The sequence below is a fragment of the Argopecten irradians genome, chromosome 11 (assembly GCF_041381155.1).
Source record: "Argopecten irradians isolate NY chromosome 11, Ai_NY, whole genome shotgun sequence".
NCBI lineage: Eukaryota > Metazoa > Mollusca > Bivalvia > Pectinida > Pectinidae > Argopecten > Argopecten irradians.
In genome coordinates, this window is record NC_091144.1 from 28,228,283 (window position 1) to 28,240,715 (window position 12,433).

The window sequence follows — 12,433 nt, forward strand, 5'->3', positions numbered from 1 at the left end:
AACATCCAACAAAACCACTTCCGCCTGTGACGTCACGAAGGGAAAAAATCTCTGGGTGGATGATACACAATTGTTTCATTGTTTTGGTCACAGTCTCCATTAAACATGTCTTCTCTTGAGATGAAGATGGAGACATGTACTTCTTCGGATGAGAGAGTGGATCAAAGAAGGGTATGTGTGCTTCTATGTAGCGGTATTTTGTTAAAAACTGTGTCGGGTTTCAAGGACCGATTTGCGACGCCATCTTTCTTGATTGACAACTTCAGGACAGAACAAAACATTGGAATATCGTGTTCATTATGACTAAAGTTTGTTATGTGAAATATCTTTTTGTATGCTTAGATGTTAACGAAAAATAATTCGCTGTTTTTTGCATACATATGTTTGTATTATGGTTTATAACTCGACATTATTCGAAACATGTAAAATGATCTATGAATCATAAAATTCATGTCCCTTTTCCTTTCCGCGAATACAAAAAATCATGATATGTAACTTTATCAAAGTTATAAGATACTCATATATACACGACAATGATAATAACTATATCGTTTATAGTGTGAAATGTCCGAAGTTGTATTAATTGCGACCAAATACAAAGAAACAACCATGTTTGTATGTCCTAGTTATCCGTCTTTGTTCAACAAAATTACAAGGAATTACATATTTGTCATCATGGTTCATCGTTGTACCAACAAAGATTGGGTCAAGATATATATATAAAAACTTTACATAAACTGTAAGATCAGTGCAAGTATTAAGTTTGATCAAAAGAAATTCATGCTAAATTTGATTTATGTGGTTGTTTTGCAAGATCTCTCTGTAATTATCTTTGTGTAATTAAGTATTATTTTAAGCTAATCTTCATTGCCCTGTTAAAAATATTACTGGCTTGCGACCCATTATCGTGAAAAAATGGACGTTTTTCTCATTTTTTTTCTAAACATTGTATTTAAAGTGAACAGTCGGGCAAGGATAGCTAAAGTCGGTAAAAATGGTGTGAATGTATCCAGTATAATTTCTTAGAAAAATAAAATCTCTCATCAAAAATTGTCTGCATACGAAGAAATTGATTTAAAGTATAGGAATCCTAAAATGTCCTCCCGGCTGACTATGTCCGTGGTTACATTTCCACGCAGCCTCGCTTTCAATGCTTTCAACTTTTCTTTTTTCCAATGATCAGAACTGGGAAACGTAAGCAGAACGTGACCGTCGTATTAATATGTGAGAACTTTTGGAAGGCCTATGAACGCATTTAGACTGGTTTTCTTTGCCCGACTATTCACTTTAATGTATGATTTTTAGGCATCTGAATAATCTTTACCTCACAACAGTTCAGTTAATAACATTTATAACCAATTTTATAACAAAAGCAGTCGTTTGAAAAAGGCTGTAACATATCGTGATCACATCAAGTTACTGTACCTATTATCGTGATTTTTTCCAAAAAAATATTAAAAATAGTTGGGTGTGTTGAAATAAATAAAATTTAATATCAATATATTCACAAATATCTAAATATTTAAAAAAAAAATTTGATGTGAAAACCTTCATGCAAAAGAGAAAAAGATGTCTTGTTTGCCACCAATCATATCGTAAGATTACGATCGATAATGGCATCACGGGGGTAATGATGCCTGTCTTTTCACGATGTACTCTCTGGCAAAATAAGGAATAATTTTAACATGTCTTCATGAATGCTTGGCATTTTGAATAAATAATCAAGATATTTAAATGATTTTCGGTGGTTATTGATTCTGTAAACATTGAAATAACAAACCAAATCAACATAGTGGTCTACCTTGTATTTTGTCGTCTGGTAAAAAGCGCTTAGGTGACCCCCACCAGCGTTATTTTGTGTCAAGTTATTAAGATTGAATTATCTCCCTTCCAATTTTCGTTTTTTGAACGCTGTGTTTGACATCATAGGAAGCAGACGATATATAAGTTGGGCCTATTTATCTTAGAATAAAGCCGATACCATGCTTCCCCCCTGAATAATGTCATTATTGTGAGGTAAGATTTACTGAAATTCGCCATTTTTTATCTAAATATTCAAATTTTCTTCTAAAACTTGAAAATATTGTCGATAATTTTGGTGTGTTATCTTTCTACACACAAGAAAATTATAAAAATCACATTTTGTATATCGCGCCATTCAAAATCACGATAATGGGTACATCACAATAATGAGTCGCCAGCCAGTATGCAAAATTATGCAACAACACAATCTTTTAATTTAATAATAAATGTGTCAGTCATAGTTATGCTAAATATAACTTAATTAATAATTACCCTGTGTGATATATCATGACTGAGCATGCACGCAGCCATCGACACTAATGTAAGACCGGGGTCCAGAGGCCCGGCCCCTTAAAATTTTGTTTAAAAAACCTTTTGTTTGAGCCAAAATAACCGTTCAAATTCACATTAGTTGCAATTTGGTATCCGGATTTTGGTTCCCGATGAATTTGTCAGGGCCCTCAAATTTCCTTTAGGGAGACTGGTGGTCTCTATTTCCAATAAAGTTAGTATTTAAGCTTGAAGTCTCATCCATAACAGTTGCTTCAATTCATCACTTTAATTATTTAAATCAAATAATAATTACTGTTACTGTAATATAAGTTATAACAGAAAATATTTTATTATGAATTACTTTTTTTTATTACTTTGCTATTTGCATACCGGTACATACATGCATGATGTGCTATGCACTGTAATTAATGTTGATATATTCATAAGTGTTTAATTTTGCAATTTTGTACTTGAAATTATAAACATTGCGCAGTGCTATATATTTTCACGATCAATATTGCATGATCGTAAAAGGCGACTAAATTTAGGATCTTCTCTTTTCTCTTCTTCCTAACTGACTTTATCTTCCCTAATGCCTCCCTTGGCACCGCCTCACTTTTGGCCTTGAGTTGAGCGTTCGCCCCTGTGAGGAAGGCTCTGGGTTCTGTCCCCTGGCCGAGACACACCAAAGTCTATAAAAGTGGTAGTTTCTGCTCCTGCTTAGCGCTCAGCATACAGGGAGTGGGACGACTGGTTCGCCCGTTGTCAGTATAATGTGACCGGGTGGGGTGTGTTGCTTGGTGTCTTCGGCGGCATGCTTCAGTGATATAGCACTATAAAAAGGGCAACAGTTCCACTATACAAGAAGACACAACATGAATATACCGCAGTCTCCCAAAACACGCACCTCGCACAACATACACGCAACACACCGCATACATGGGAGGCCGTCCTTACATGACCATAGCTGTTAATAGGACGTTAATTAATCAAACAAACAAACAAACAAAAAAGCATATGTAAACCCTTTGCAACATATTTTCATATAGACACAAAATCTTAGACGAGGGCAGAGGGGCGAATTTTTCGTGATAAAGGCTTATAAAGGGCATTTACATAATTAGCGAAAACTCTTTGAGTAAATTTCTACGTTTACTGTACCAATCATTTGACTAATTGTTGTTCCAGGTGGAGACTGCTGCAATGATCACGTCAATGACTCCTCGTACACCAGAACCGTCACCTCAGTATAATCAGGACCGTGATATATGTATAAAGTGTTTTGATGGGTGGACGGAAAACGATCAAGTTGTATTTGTTGAACATTTGTTATCTCGCATGTGTCATTATCAACACGGACAGATTAATACGTTTTTAAAACCAATGTTGCAAAGAGATTTCATTTCAGCACTGCCAGGTAAGTGGTTCTCTTACATTGCTGTGTATTTTCTATTGATCATATTGTATTGTACATATTTGACACTATTTCCTAATTTTTTAAGGAACAAATATACAATAAAATACATATTTGATCATTCATGATCAAAATTTTGTAAAGATATATATCAATGCATTTTGTAAAGATCTATACCAATGCATCAATCTAATACTGTCACACAAGACGGTGCATTCATCAATTATTAATGACTTAACTCTGGCATGGGTTAATATTAAAAACCGATAACACATATTGCTTTAAGAAACCAATGTTTGTTGATCATGAGTCATTTGTTGAATCTGAAAAAAATTTAAAAGGAAAAAATAATAAAATAAGTCTTAATTTTGAAAAAAAAAAAAAAGATTTCCGTAAATGAAATGGAGTCTTTATATTTTAATGATAATGTATCTGAAATACTTTCTGTCAACTTTGCAGCAAAGGGTCTAGATCATGTAGCCGAGTCCATCCTTTCCTTTCTGGATGCCAAATCATTATGTTCAGCAGAGTTAGTGTGCAAGGAGTGGTACCGTGTGATCTCAGAAGGAATGCTATGGAAGAAACTTATAGAAAGAATGGTGCGCACAGATCCCTTATGGCAAGGGCTTGCAGAAAGACGGGGATGGTATGTCAGCAGATCTAATTCTGTTTTACAATGTTTAAGCACTTCATATTATACTAATTACTCATTGAGGAGGAATGTTTCAATATTTTTTATTGCTTTAAGATAAGTTAAATATGAAAATACTACTCAAAATCACATCCTATGAGGATTCATACCAACTTGGGAAAAAAAATCGGGATTTGAATACCTTTGGATTGACCTTCTCTAAAAAAATTAATAACAAAATTAAAAATTTAAAATCATATCTATCGATAAGACGCAATTCCTCAATGTTGAATTTGACTATTTCGAGACTTTTGGGAGCCCAATCAAAAGTAAATATTCATGAAGTGTATCAAACAATATTCATAGAATATATCAAATTTAAACTCATGTATTCATGTACAATTTATTATTAAGACTGTTACGCGTCTACAACACTTTTGAGGTTTAAAACCATATCAAACAAACTTGTGATAGGTGATTGTTAAACCAAATGTGAAAATTGTGTTACAGGATCCACTTCTTGTTCAAACCCAAGCCAGGAGAGTCCCAAAAAGACCACAAATTCTACAGAAACTTATATCCAAACATCATTCAGGACATTGACGTTAGTATTTCAATGTTAATTTGTTGTATGCAAAAATTATACATGTTCTCAAATATGAAATATTTTGCAATTTTAATATTGTATGTCAAATGTTTTTTTTGGACTGTTTACATGAAAACCAATATTTTGATTTCAAACAATATTTACATGACGATTATAAACAGTATTTTGGTTGGTATTTCAAACAAAACCTAATAAAACCTTGATTTTTCATATATTTTTTTCATTATTAAGTGTCAAAATTTAAATGGAAGACTCATAATTGGATCAATTGATAATTAGATAGACATCCTTGTGATGGACAAATGCTTAGCTTCATTTTATCCATGGATAGACAAAGTAGCTTAATTATATCACAACAGCAAACTTCTGACCTATCTCATACCGGCTACATAATTCCCTTTCCCATCCTGCTCTCCAGGCATTTATTTGAATACACTACAGTATCTGGTGGCTTAACATATCGATAAAAAGATTAAACAAATTTTGCTTTGTTTCCGATAAAACAGAAAATTGAGAACAACTGGCGGACGGGTCGACACACCTTACAGAGGATCCACTGTCGCAGTGAGACAAGTAAAGGTGTTTACTGTTTACAGTACGACGAGACCAGGATCATCAGCGGCCTTAGGGACAATACTATTAAGGTAGGCATCACACAGCAAACGAGAATCTGGTCTGTGCATATTGAAAGAGTTACCTCCCTTGTGGGTAGGTATATGACGTCAATATATATTTTTAGGGCTGTTCCAGCAAAACATATATGGCACCCAGGGAAGGCACTTTAAAAAATAGTATATGCCATGGTGGGTTCAAAATAAAATCACCTCTGTGCCAGAGTGGCTTTTCAATAAAATCACTTCTGTGGGTGGGTCTATCTGAAGCAACTTTTGAAATAAAATGCAAAATTTGTGTTTTATAATGTTGTTGTCAGTCACCCTGACTACAAAATTAACAGTTGAGAATAATTTTAATTTCTGTCAATATTAATGTGTTGTTTATCTTCAATAAAAAACAATCATTTTATTTCATGGGTGTTTTGATATACATGTAATGACAGAATATTTATTTAAAATATAAATATACATTCAAACTTATCAATGGTACAGAGAAACAATGGATTAGTTTTGGAAAAATACTGTTGTCATCAACAGATCATTATTTAAATTCACTGGTATTAAGTCGAGGAGATAGTGGCAGTTCACAAGCTAAAGTGTGAATGTCTAGATGTCTACACTTGCATTACGTTTGTGAAATACTTCTGTATCTTTAGTAGAATTCCGCTGGTTCTGCGAGGATTGTATCTTTATACAAATTTAGAATAGATGCAGCATATCAAACAATAGTTCACTGCACCACATACTGTGCAATTTTGTCCCGGGACTCTTCAGTGATACTAGAAATCAAAATATGTAAATCCAAAAAGATGTTGGAGCAAAATAAAAAATTAAATCGCTTCTATACCATAATCTTGTTCACAAAAAAATAGATATGTGTGAGGGTCAACAAAATTGAAAATCGCTTCTATCGGTGAGTCTCCAAATTTCAAAGTGCCTTCCCCCCCTACCATATATGTTTTGCTGGAACAGCCCTTATATCTAAGGCAAAACTCATGTTGTTTACTCTGAAAAGTATGACCTTATGCTCACAATCATATGACGTCACAATCAGTACCTCCAAGCAAGGATAGATAAGGATATATTATGCAAAGACGGAATATAAATGGAGCAATGAGTTTTCTTGTATCTTGTGTAAGTCATAAATTTGTTATAGATAAGCCAAATCATATCATTTGTGAAATTTGGATGACCAAAATATCTTTGAAATTAAATGAGGTTAAACTTAAAAAAAATTAACTAAAAGGATTCAAAGTTGAATGAATAATTGTAGTAGAAAGATAGTTTGTTTGTGTTGTGTTAAGAAAATCATACTTAATTTAAAATCCTGTGTTATGTATTGAGATTAAATGTTGATTTTGCAACAGATCTGGAACAGAACTTCATTGGAGTGTATCCAAGTGTTGACTGGCCACACAGGGTCTGTGCTCTGTCTGCAGTATGATGACAACATCATTATCTCTGGGTCCAGTGACTCAACTGTCAGGTACGTACAACACAACATAAGTGTCTAAGTTCTTGTTTGTCCAAGTCTGTATAAGAACAGTACAACAGAAGCATTATTTGTCTTCCATTTAATAATCAATTATTACCCTTCATAATCGATAGTCTTTTAGCAAGACCAATTCATAATCGAAAATTATGGATTAAAATTGGAAAATGGTCCAACATGAATTAATCAATATTGTTATTTATGGAACAGGATTTAGAATCAGAATCTCATTAAGGCATTGAAATATTAAAGGTATACTGTTTCAGTAAAAATGATTTAATACCAAAATTAGTGATAAGATGTGAGAGTGCAAAATTTATATTCAAAACATTATGAAAAATATCCCATCTCATGGTTCTCAAAAAATAGAGTTTACAAAAATTCAATGGATACTAATTTACTGTAATATGATGCTCCTATTGTATGGTGAATAGAATAACGTTTTCTTTCTGAATCACCTCTTCCATTACTTCATAGCATTAAACGTTTTAATGAAAACTTATTTTCTTTTTTTACAGGGTGTGGGATGTCCGTACAGGTGAAATGTTAAACACTCTGATTCACCACTGTGAGGCTGTCCTTCATCTCCGCTTCTGTGATGGAATCATGGTTACATGTTCAAAGGTACAACAAAGTAGCCTTTCAAAACTTTATAGATCATCATAAAGAGCAAAATGAGTTTATGATCTTTGAAATTTAGCATAACTAACACTCAACTACAAGAATATTTTTTATTAACTCATCTACTTTGAGATTTGAATTCACACAACAAACTATAGGAATTCACACAACAAAATATTGATTGGTAAGCAGTTTTTATGCCATGACTTTGTTTAAGCCTATATGCATTTATATTGCTTTTATAACATTTATTTCCTATACATGGCATTATTTTAAGAAACTATTTGAATTTGCATGCTATATTTACACCTGTAGACATTACCAAATTTTTTGTCATATTTACCTCCCTCTGTTTATACAGGACCGATCTATTGCTGTCTGGGACATGCAGTCACCCACAGAAATAAACCTTCGACGGGTTCTGGTCGGCCATCGCGCTGCTGTGAATGTGGTCGACTTTGATGAAAAATACATTGTATCTGCTTCAGGAGACCGAACTATAAAGGTTAAACATACATTCAAAAATATAAATTATGTACCTTTTTAACAAAGAAGTGATTTATTCAAAGTTGATGGTTCTGTGAATATGGTCTGATTGCATAGCTGATACAGATTGAAGCAAGATTTAAAAAAAGAACCACTGTTACGATGTTGACTTTTGATAAAATGGACTTAATTTTGCTTTAGGTCTGGAGCACATTGTCCTGTGAATTTGTTCGTACACTCAATGGTCACAAAAGAGGAATAGCCTGTCTTCAGTATAGGGATAGACTGGTAGTTAGTGGCAGCTCTGACAACACAATTAGGTAAGGGCGTCTCTACTGGGAAATACAACATATCGAAATAACGTATACCTCCTTTGTACAAAATAATTATTTTACATATGTGCAAATGCAAAAATTACTGTAACTTCTTAGAATTGTAAATAAAATGTTTTGAAGAACCCTTAAGAAGATAGAATAGTAAATAAAAATGTCTTGACGAACCCAAAAGTGGATAGTAAAATTGCATTTAAATGTCTTGATGAAGTCTGAAAAGGCAAGTCCTTATTACAGTAACCAAATAAATTCTAGAAACTTCCACTCTGAAGCTATTATGGTTGCAGGTACAGTAATGTACCGTAACTTGAAAACATTCTATGTATGTTGTTTGAGAATTTTCAAGATTTTACAAGTTTGACTCGGAGAACTATTTTATTACAGGCTGTGGGATATTGAGTGTGGTGCCTGTTTACGAGTGTTGGAAGGACATGAGGAACTGGTGCGATGTATTCGCTTTGATAACAAACACATTGTCAGTGGTGCCTACGATGGGTACGTATATTGGAAATTCTTAAATGACAAACAGATATTCAAATTATCTGACATCATATGTTTCATACATCAATGATTTTACTGTAATTAACAACAGACCTCACTTTCTTAAAACAAAAATGCCAACTTATTCATTATGTAACTTTAGTTAAAAAAAAAAATGACTTTATCCGTTTCTGACTTACGTTTGTTTTGAGGAATCTTGCCAGTATTTTACAAACTTAGCATTTGATCCCATAGACACTTTTTATGCCCAAATTAAGTATCAAAATTAAACTTAACTGGTTTTTTGAAAAACAAGTGTTACACCTTGCCACCTGACCATTTGCAATTTGCATACTAACATGTTAAATCTGTTGTAATCTAAGACTTCAATATAAACTTTGTGGCTGGTATGAATTTCTTTAATGCCAAATCGTATTTGTAAAAAAAGACTAAATTGAAGGTGCCTATTAAAACTTGTGATGGCATTTTACAGAAAAATCAAAGTATGGGACCTAGCAGCAGCGTTGGACCCTCGCGCCCCTGCAGGAACTCTCTGTCTCAGAACTTTAGTGGTGAGTCCCTTATTAGTTTCCTTATTACATCATCAGGACCCTGTGGTGAGTTGTAGCCAAGCTGTACACCGAGCGAGGATAGGCTTTCAGATGGAACTCTTATAAAATAGCCACTCCTGGCATTTATGAGGTCCTGATACAGTAAAACATTGTTATAATGAACCTCTTGGGACCAATGAAATCACTTAATTATATATAGACATAGATTTTTTATACATATAATATAGTCATCTTATAGGAAGCTTGATGGGGAATGAAAATTTCTATGTTATAATTATAATCATGGATTCGTTTTAAGAGTGTTTGTTATAAACATCTTTTACTGTAAAACATAGAGTAAGCTTATGATTTCAAAAAGTTTGAAATAGTCTGAAATAGTCCCATTTTGCTTTTCTTGTCAATGCTCTTAAAAGTTGGAGCCAGAGAGATTTCCATAAATTTAGACGATATTTACCAATGGATACATAAAATTGTTTATTATAAATGTGAATTCTTATTGATACTTATTACTTCTTAATTTTGAATCAGCTTTAACAAATTATAACTATGCTTGATTGAACTGGCCTTTCAAACAAAGAAGTCATATATATATATATATGCATACACAGGATCTGTGAAATATGATGCAAACACGTAGTCCAACTTAACTCAATCACCCCTGAAATTTTATAATGGACTGGTTCTGTCTTTGATATATAAGTGCCTAAATGTGTCTTCAGGGGTGAATGAGGTAATGGATATGTCTTCATTTGTTTGAAATCACATGAGCACCAAGGGTCTTCCGTTTACAATGATAAGGATTTGACTTCGTTGACAATTTCAAATATCTTGCTGTTTCTTCGTGTTTTCTGCAGGAACATTCTGGTCGCGTATTCCGGCTACAATTTGATGAATTTCAAATTGTAAGTAGTTCGCATGACGATACCATCCTTATTTGGGACTTCTTAAATGTGCCAGTACCAGAAGGAGCAAGCTCATCCCACTCCCCAGCACGGTCTTACAACTTCAACAAATGATCCTTCGACAGTTGATCAATGCCAGGCACTGGAGGATTTTCATGCAACGGTGAGCTCATCATAGATCTGCTTCAAAAAGAAAAAAAACTTAATTCCATGGGAATGAATATTTGTCCAGAATCATCACATTTTGTGATGTGTCGATGAACTTGGGTTACAATTCAGTGCTACTCATGATTTTGTTTAGGTACGATGACCTAATTCATTTTCATTTGGAATGTAGACCCATAATTATTGTTACGTTTTGCTGGCTAACATTGCCTTATTGGAATGGCTAGGTAAAATTTGCATTGTGACATGACTTAATTTCCCAGCCAAGATCTCTGTTGACTGATGTTGTGTATGGCGAGGACTGATTGTTACCAAGCCAGGGTTCATAGATCATCGTAGGACATAGAGGCTGCGGAGTGTCCGAAGGGAAGAGTGCTTAAGTATCACATTTAGAAATTTCACTGCGGGTCAAAGTCTGATGTTCAATCTTACAACGTTTGTCCTCGATTGAATGCTGTCCATGAAAAGATTTTGTCAGCTTGCATGTAGTTATTTGTAACTTTGTTTTTGGGCAAGAGAGAATTGAAAGTTTATAACATGCATGTTATCACCTATTAAGGGCGTTGCTAATTAAGATATTGGTTGATACATGTTATGTATAAGTGAGAATCAGTATGCTATGTATATTATTAACCATGAATTGACAAAAGGTGTGTATATTTGTAGAGATGTGTGTCTTGGTGTGGATGTGTATTGCTTGGTTCTTAGAAACCATAGTTGTAGTTATACTGTATGTGGTGATTTCTTATTTCCTTGTGTGATGCCTGATAAAGAAGTAAACTTGCAGATAACTGTTAAAATGCTCAAGTTGAAGAGATTGCTATAACTGTCTTTGCAAGTAGGCTAAAACTAAGCTGAAGTAGCCTTGCGAAACTAATTTAAGGAAAAACACTTCCAGTATATGCTTCATTTTTACAAGTTAATCTTTATAACTGTCAGTACCGTATTTGACCCAATTTTTTAAACGCCCTGAGCGCTTATTGGGTCGAATACGGTTATTATTTTTCAATTATAACTTTTTTTGTCTTAGGTAAATTAATAGGGAACATAGATTCTATAGATTTTCACGTTATGAAATTAGCCAAACTTCAATATTGATTCTTTTATGTTCATTAATGTTTTTCTTGTTGAGTGTAAATTACAAATTTTCAAACAATATCCATGGCTTGTGCAATGAAGACTAGGAGTTTGCATTATTTTTGGGAGTGTCTTAAAGCCAGCAAGATTTTGTTTAGTGTAACATCATTGATAACAATTTCACATCATTTTGAGTGCTTGTTTATATTTGATATTTGTCAAAATTAGGGCTGTATTCATTTGAAATACTGTATTAATTAGGGCTGTATTCATTTGAAATACTGTATAGTCGGTTATTTTGGTGGGAATATTTGTGATCATGAAAATGTGAAATATCTGGAATGATGGAATCATATTTACGTTGAAAACCAGATTGAGATACTTGAAAAACTCTACTATTTAATTTTTTTCGTTTTTAGCTGAAATTAACCGGCTATATGGTAGCACATATTGATATCTTCATTGGCCAGGATTTGATATTAGGTAACATTGAATCTCTCTTAAAAACACATAAGTGTGATACCACCAATTTCATTTGTCTTTATTGAATGTAAACGTTATATACTAATTGATGAATTATCATCCATCTCTCTGTTTGAAAATTGTTTCCATATAACACACATTTTTAAATTATAGTAGTGTATGGCTTTTGAAAAAATATTATCTTTGTTCACATATCACTTTGTGGCTTTTCAACGGAGTGTTTAAAAAAATAGTGGAAGACAATCTATATTAATTACTAGGA

At 33.4% G+C, this 12,433-nt stretch overlaps 1 protein-coding gene across 2 annotated transcripts; it reads left to right on the forward strand.

Moving 5' to 3' along the window:
• Positions 1 to 17: 17 nt before the first annotated feature.
• On the forward strand, positions 18 to 11,908 carry LOC138335197 (F-box/WD repeat-containing protein 1A-like). Of its 2 annotated transcripts, none has more exons than XM_069284180.1 (12): positions 18 to 171; positions 3,484 to 3,712; positions 4,169 to 4,355; positions 4,851 to 4,944; positions 5,454 to 5,591; positions 6,929 to 7,047; positions 7,572 to 7,677; positions 8,036 to 8,179; positions 8,362 to 8,480; positions 8,877 to 8,987; positions 9,466 to 9,544; positions 10,399 to 11,908. In XM_069284180.1, exons 1-12 carry the CDS (start codon positions 106 to 108, stop codon positions 10,558 to 10,560), a joined length of 1,554 nt encoding a protein of 517 aa, XP_069140281.1. In that variant the 5' UTR covers positions 18 to 105; the 3' UTR covers positions 10,561 to 11,908. The 2 variants fall into 2 exon arrangements, with proteins under 2 accessions (XP_069140281.1, XP_069140280.1); XM_069284179.1 differs by having other exon boundaries at positions 9,466 to 9,542; positions 10,394 to 11,908.
• The last annotated feature ends 525 nt before the right edge of the window (positions 11,909 to 12,433 follow it).

Bases quoted from the DNA above. Each gene is read 5' to 3' on its own strand.
- LOC138335197 (XM_069284179.1), top strand. From the start codon at position 106: ATGTCTTCTCTTGAGATGAAGATGGAGACATGTACTTCTTCGGATGAG. The intron at 3,713-4,168 runs GTAAGTGGTTCT...TCAACTTTGCAG, and splicing joins TTTCATTTCAGCACTGCCAG to CAAAGGGTCTAGATCATGTA. The intron at 4,945-5,453 runs GTTAGTATTTCA...CCGATAAAACAG, and splicing joins ACATCATTCAGGACATTGAC to AAAATTGAGAACAACTGGCG.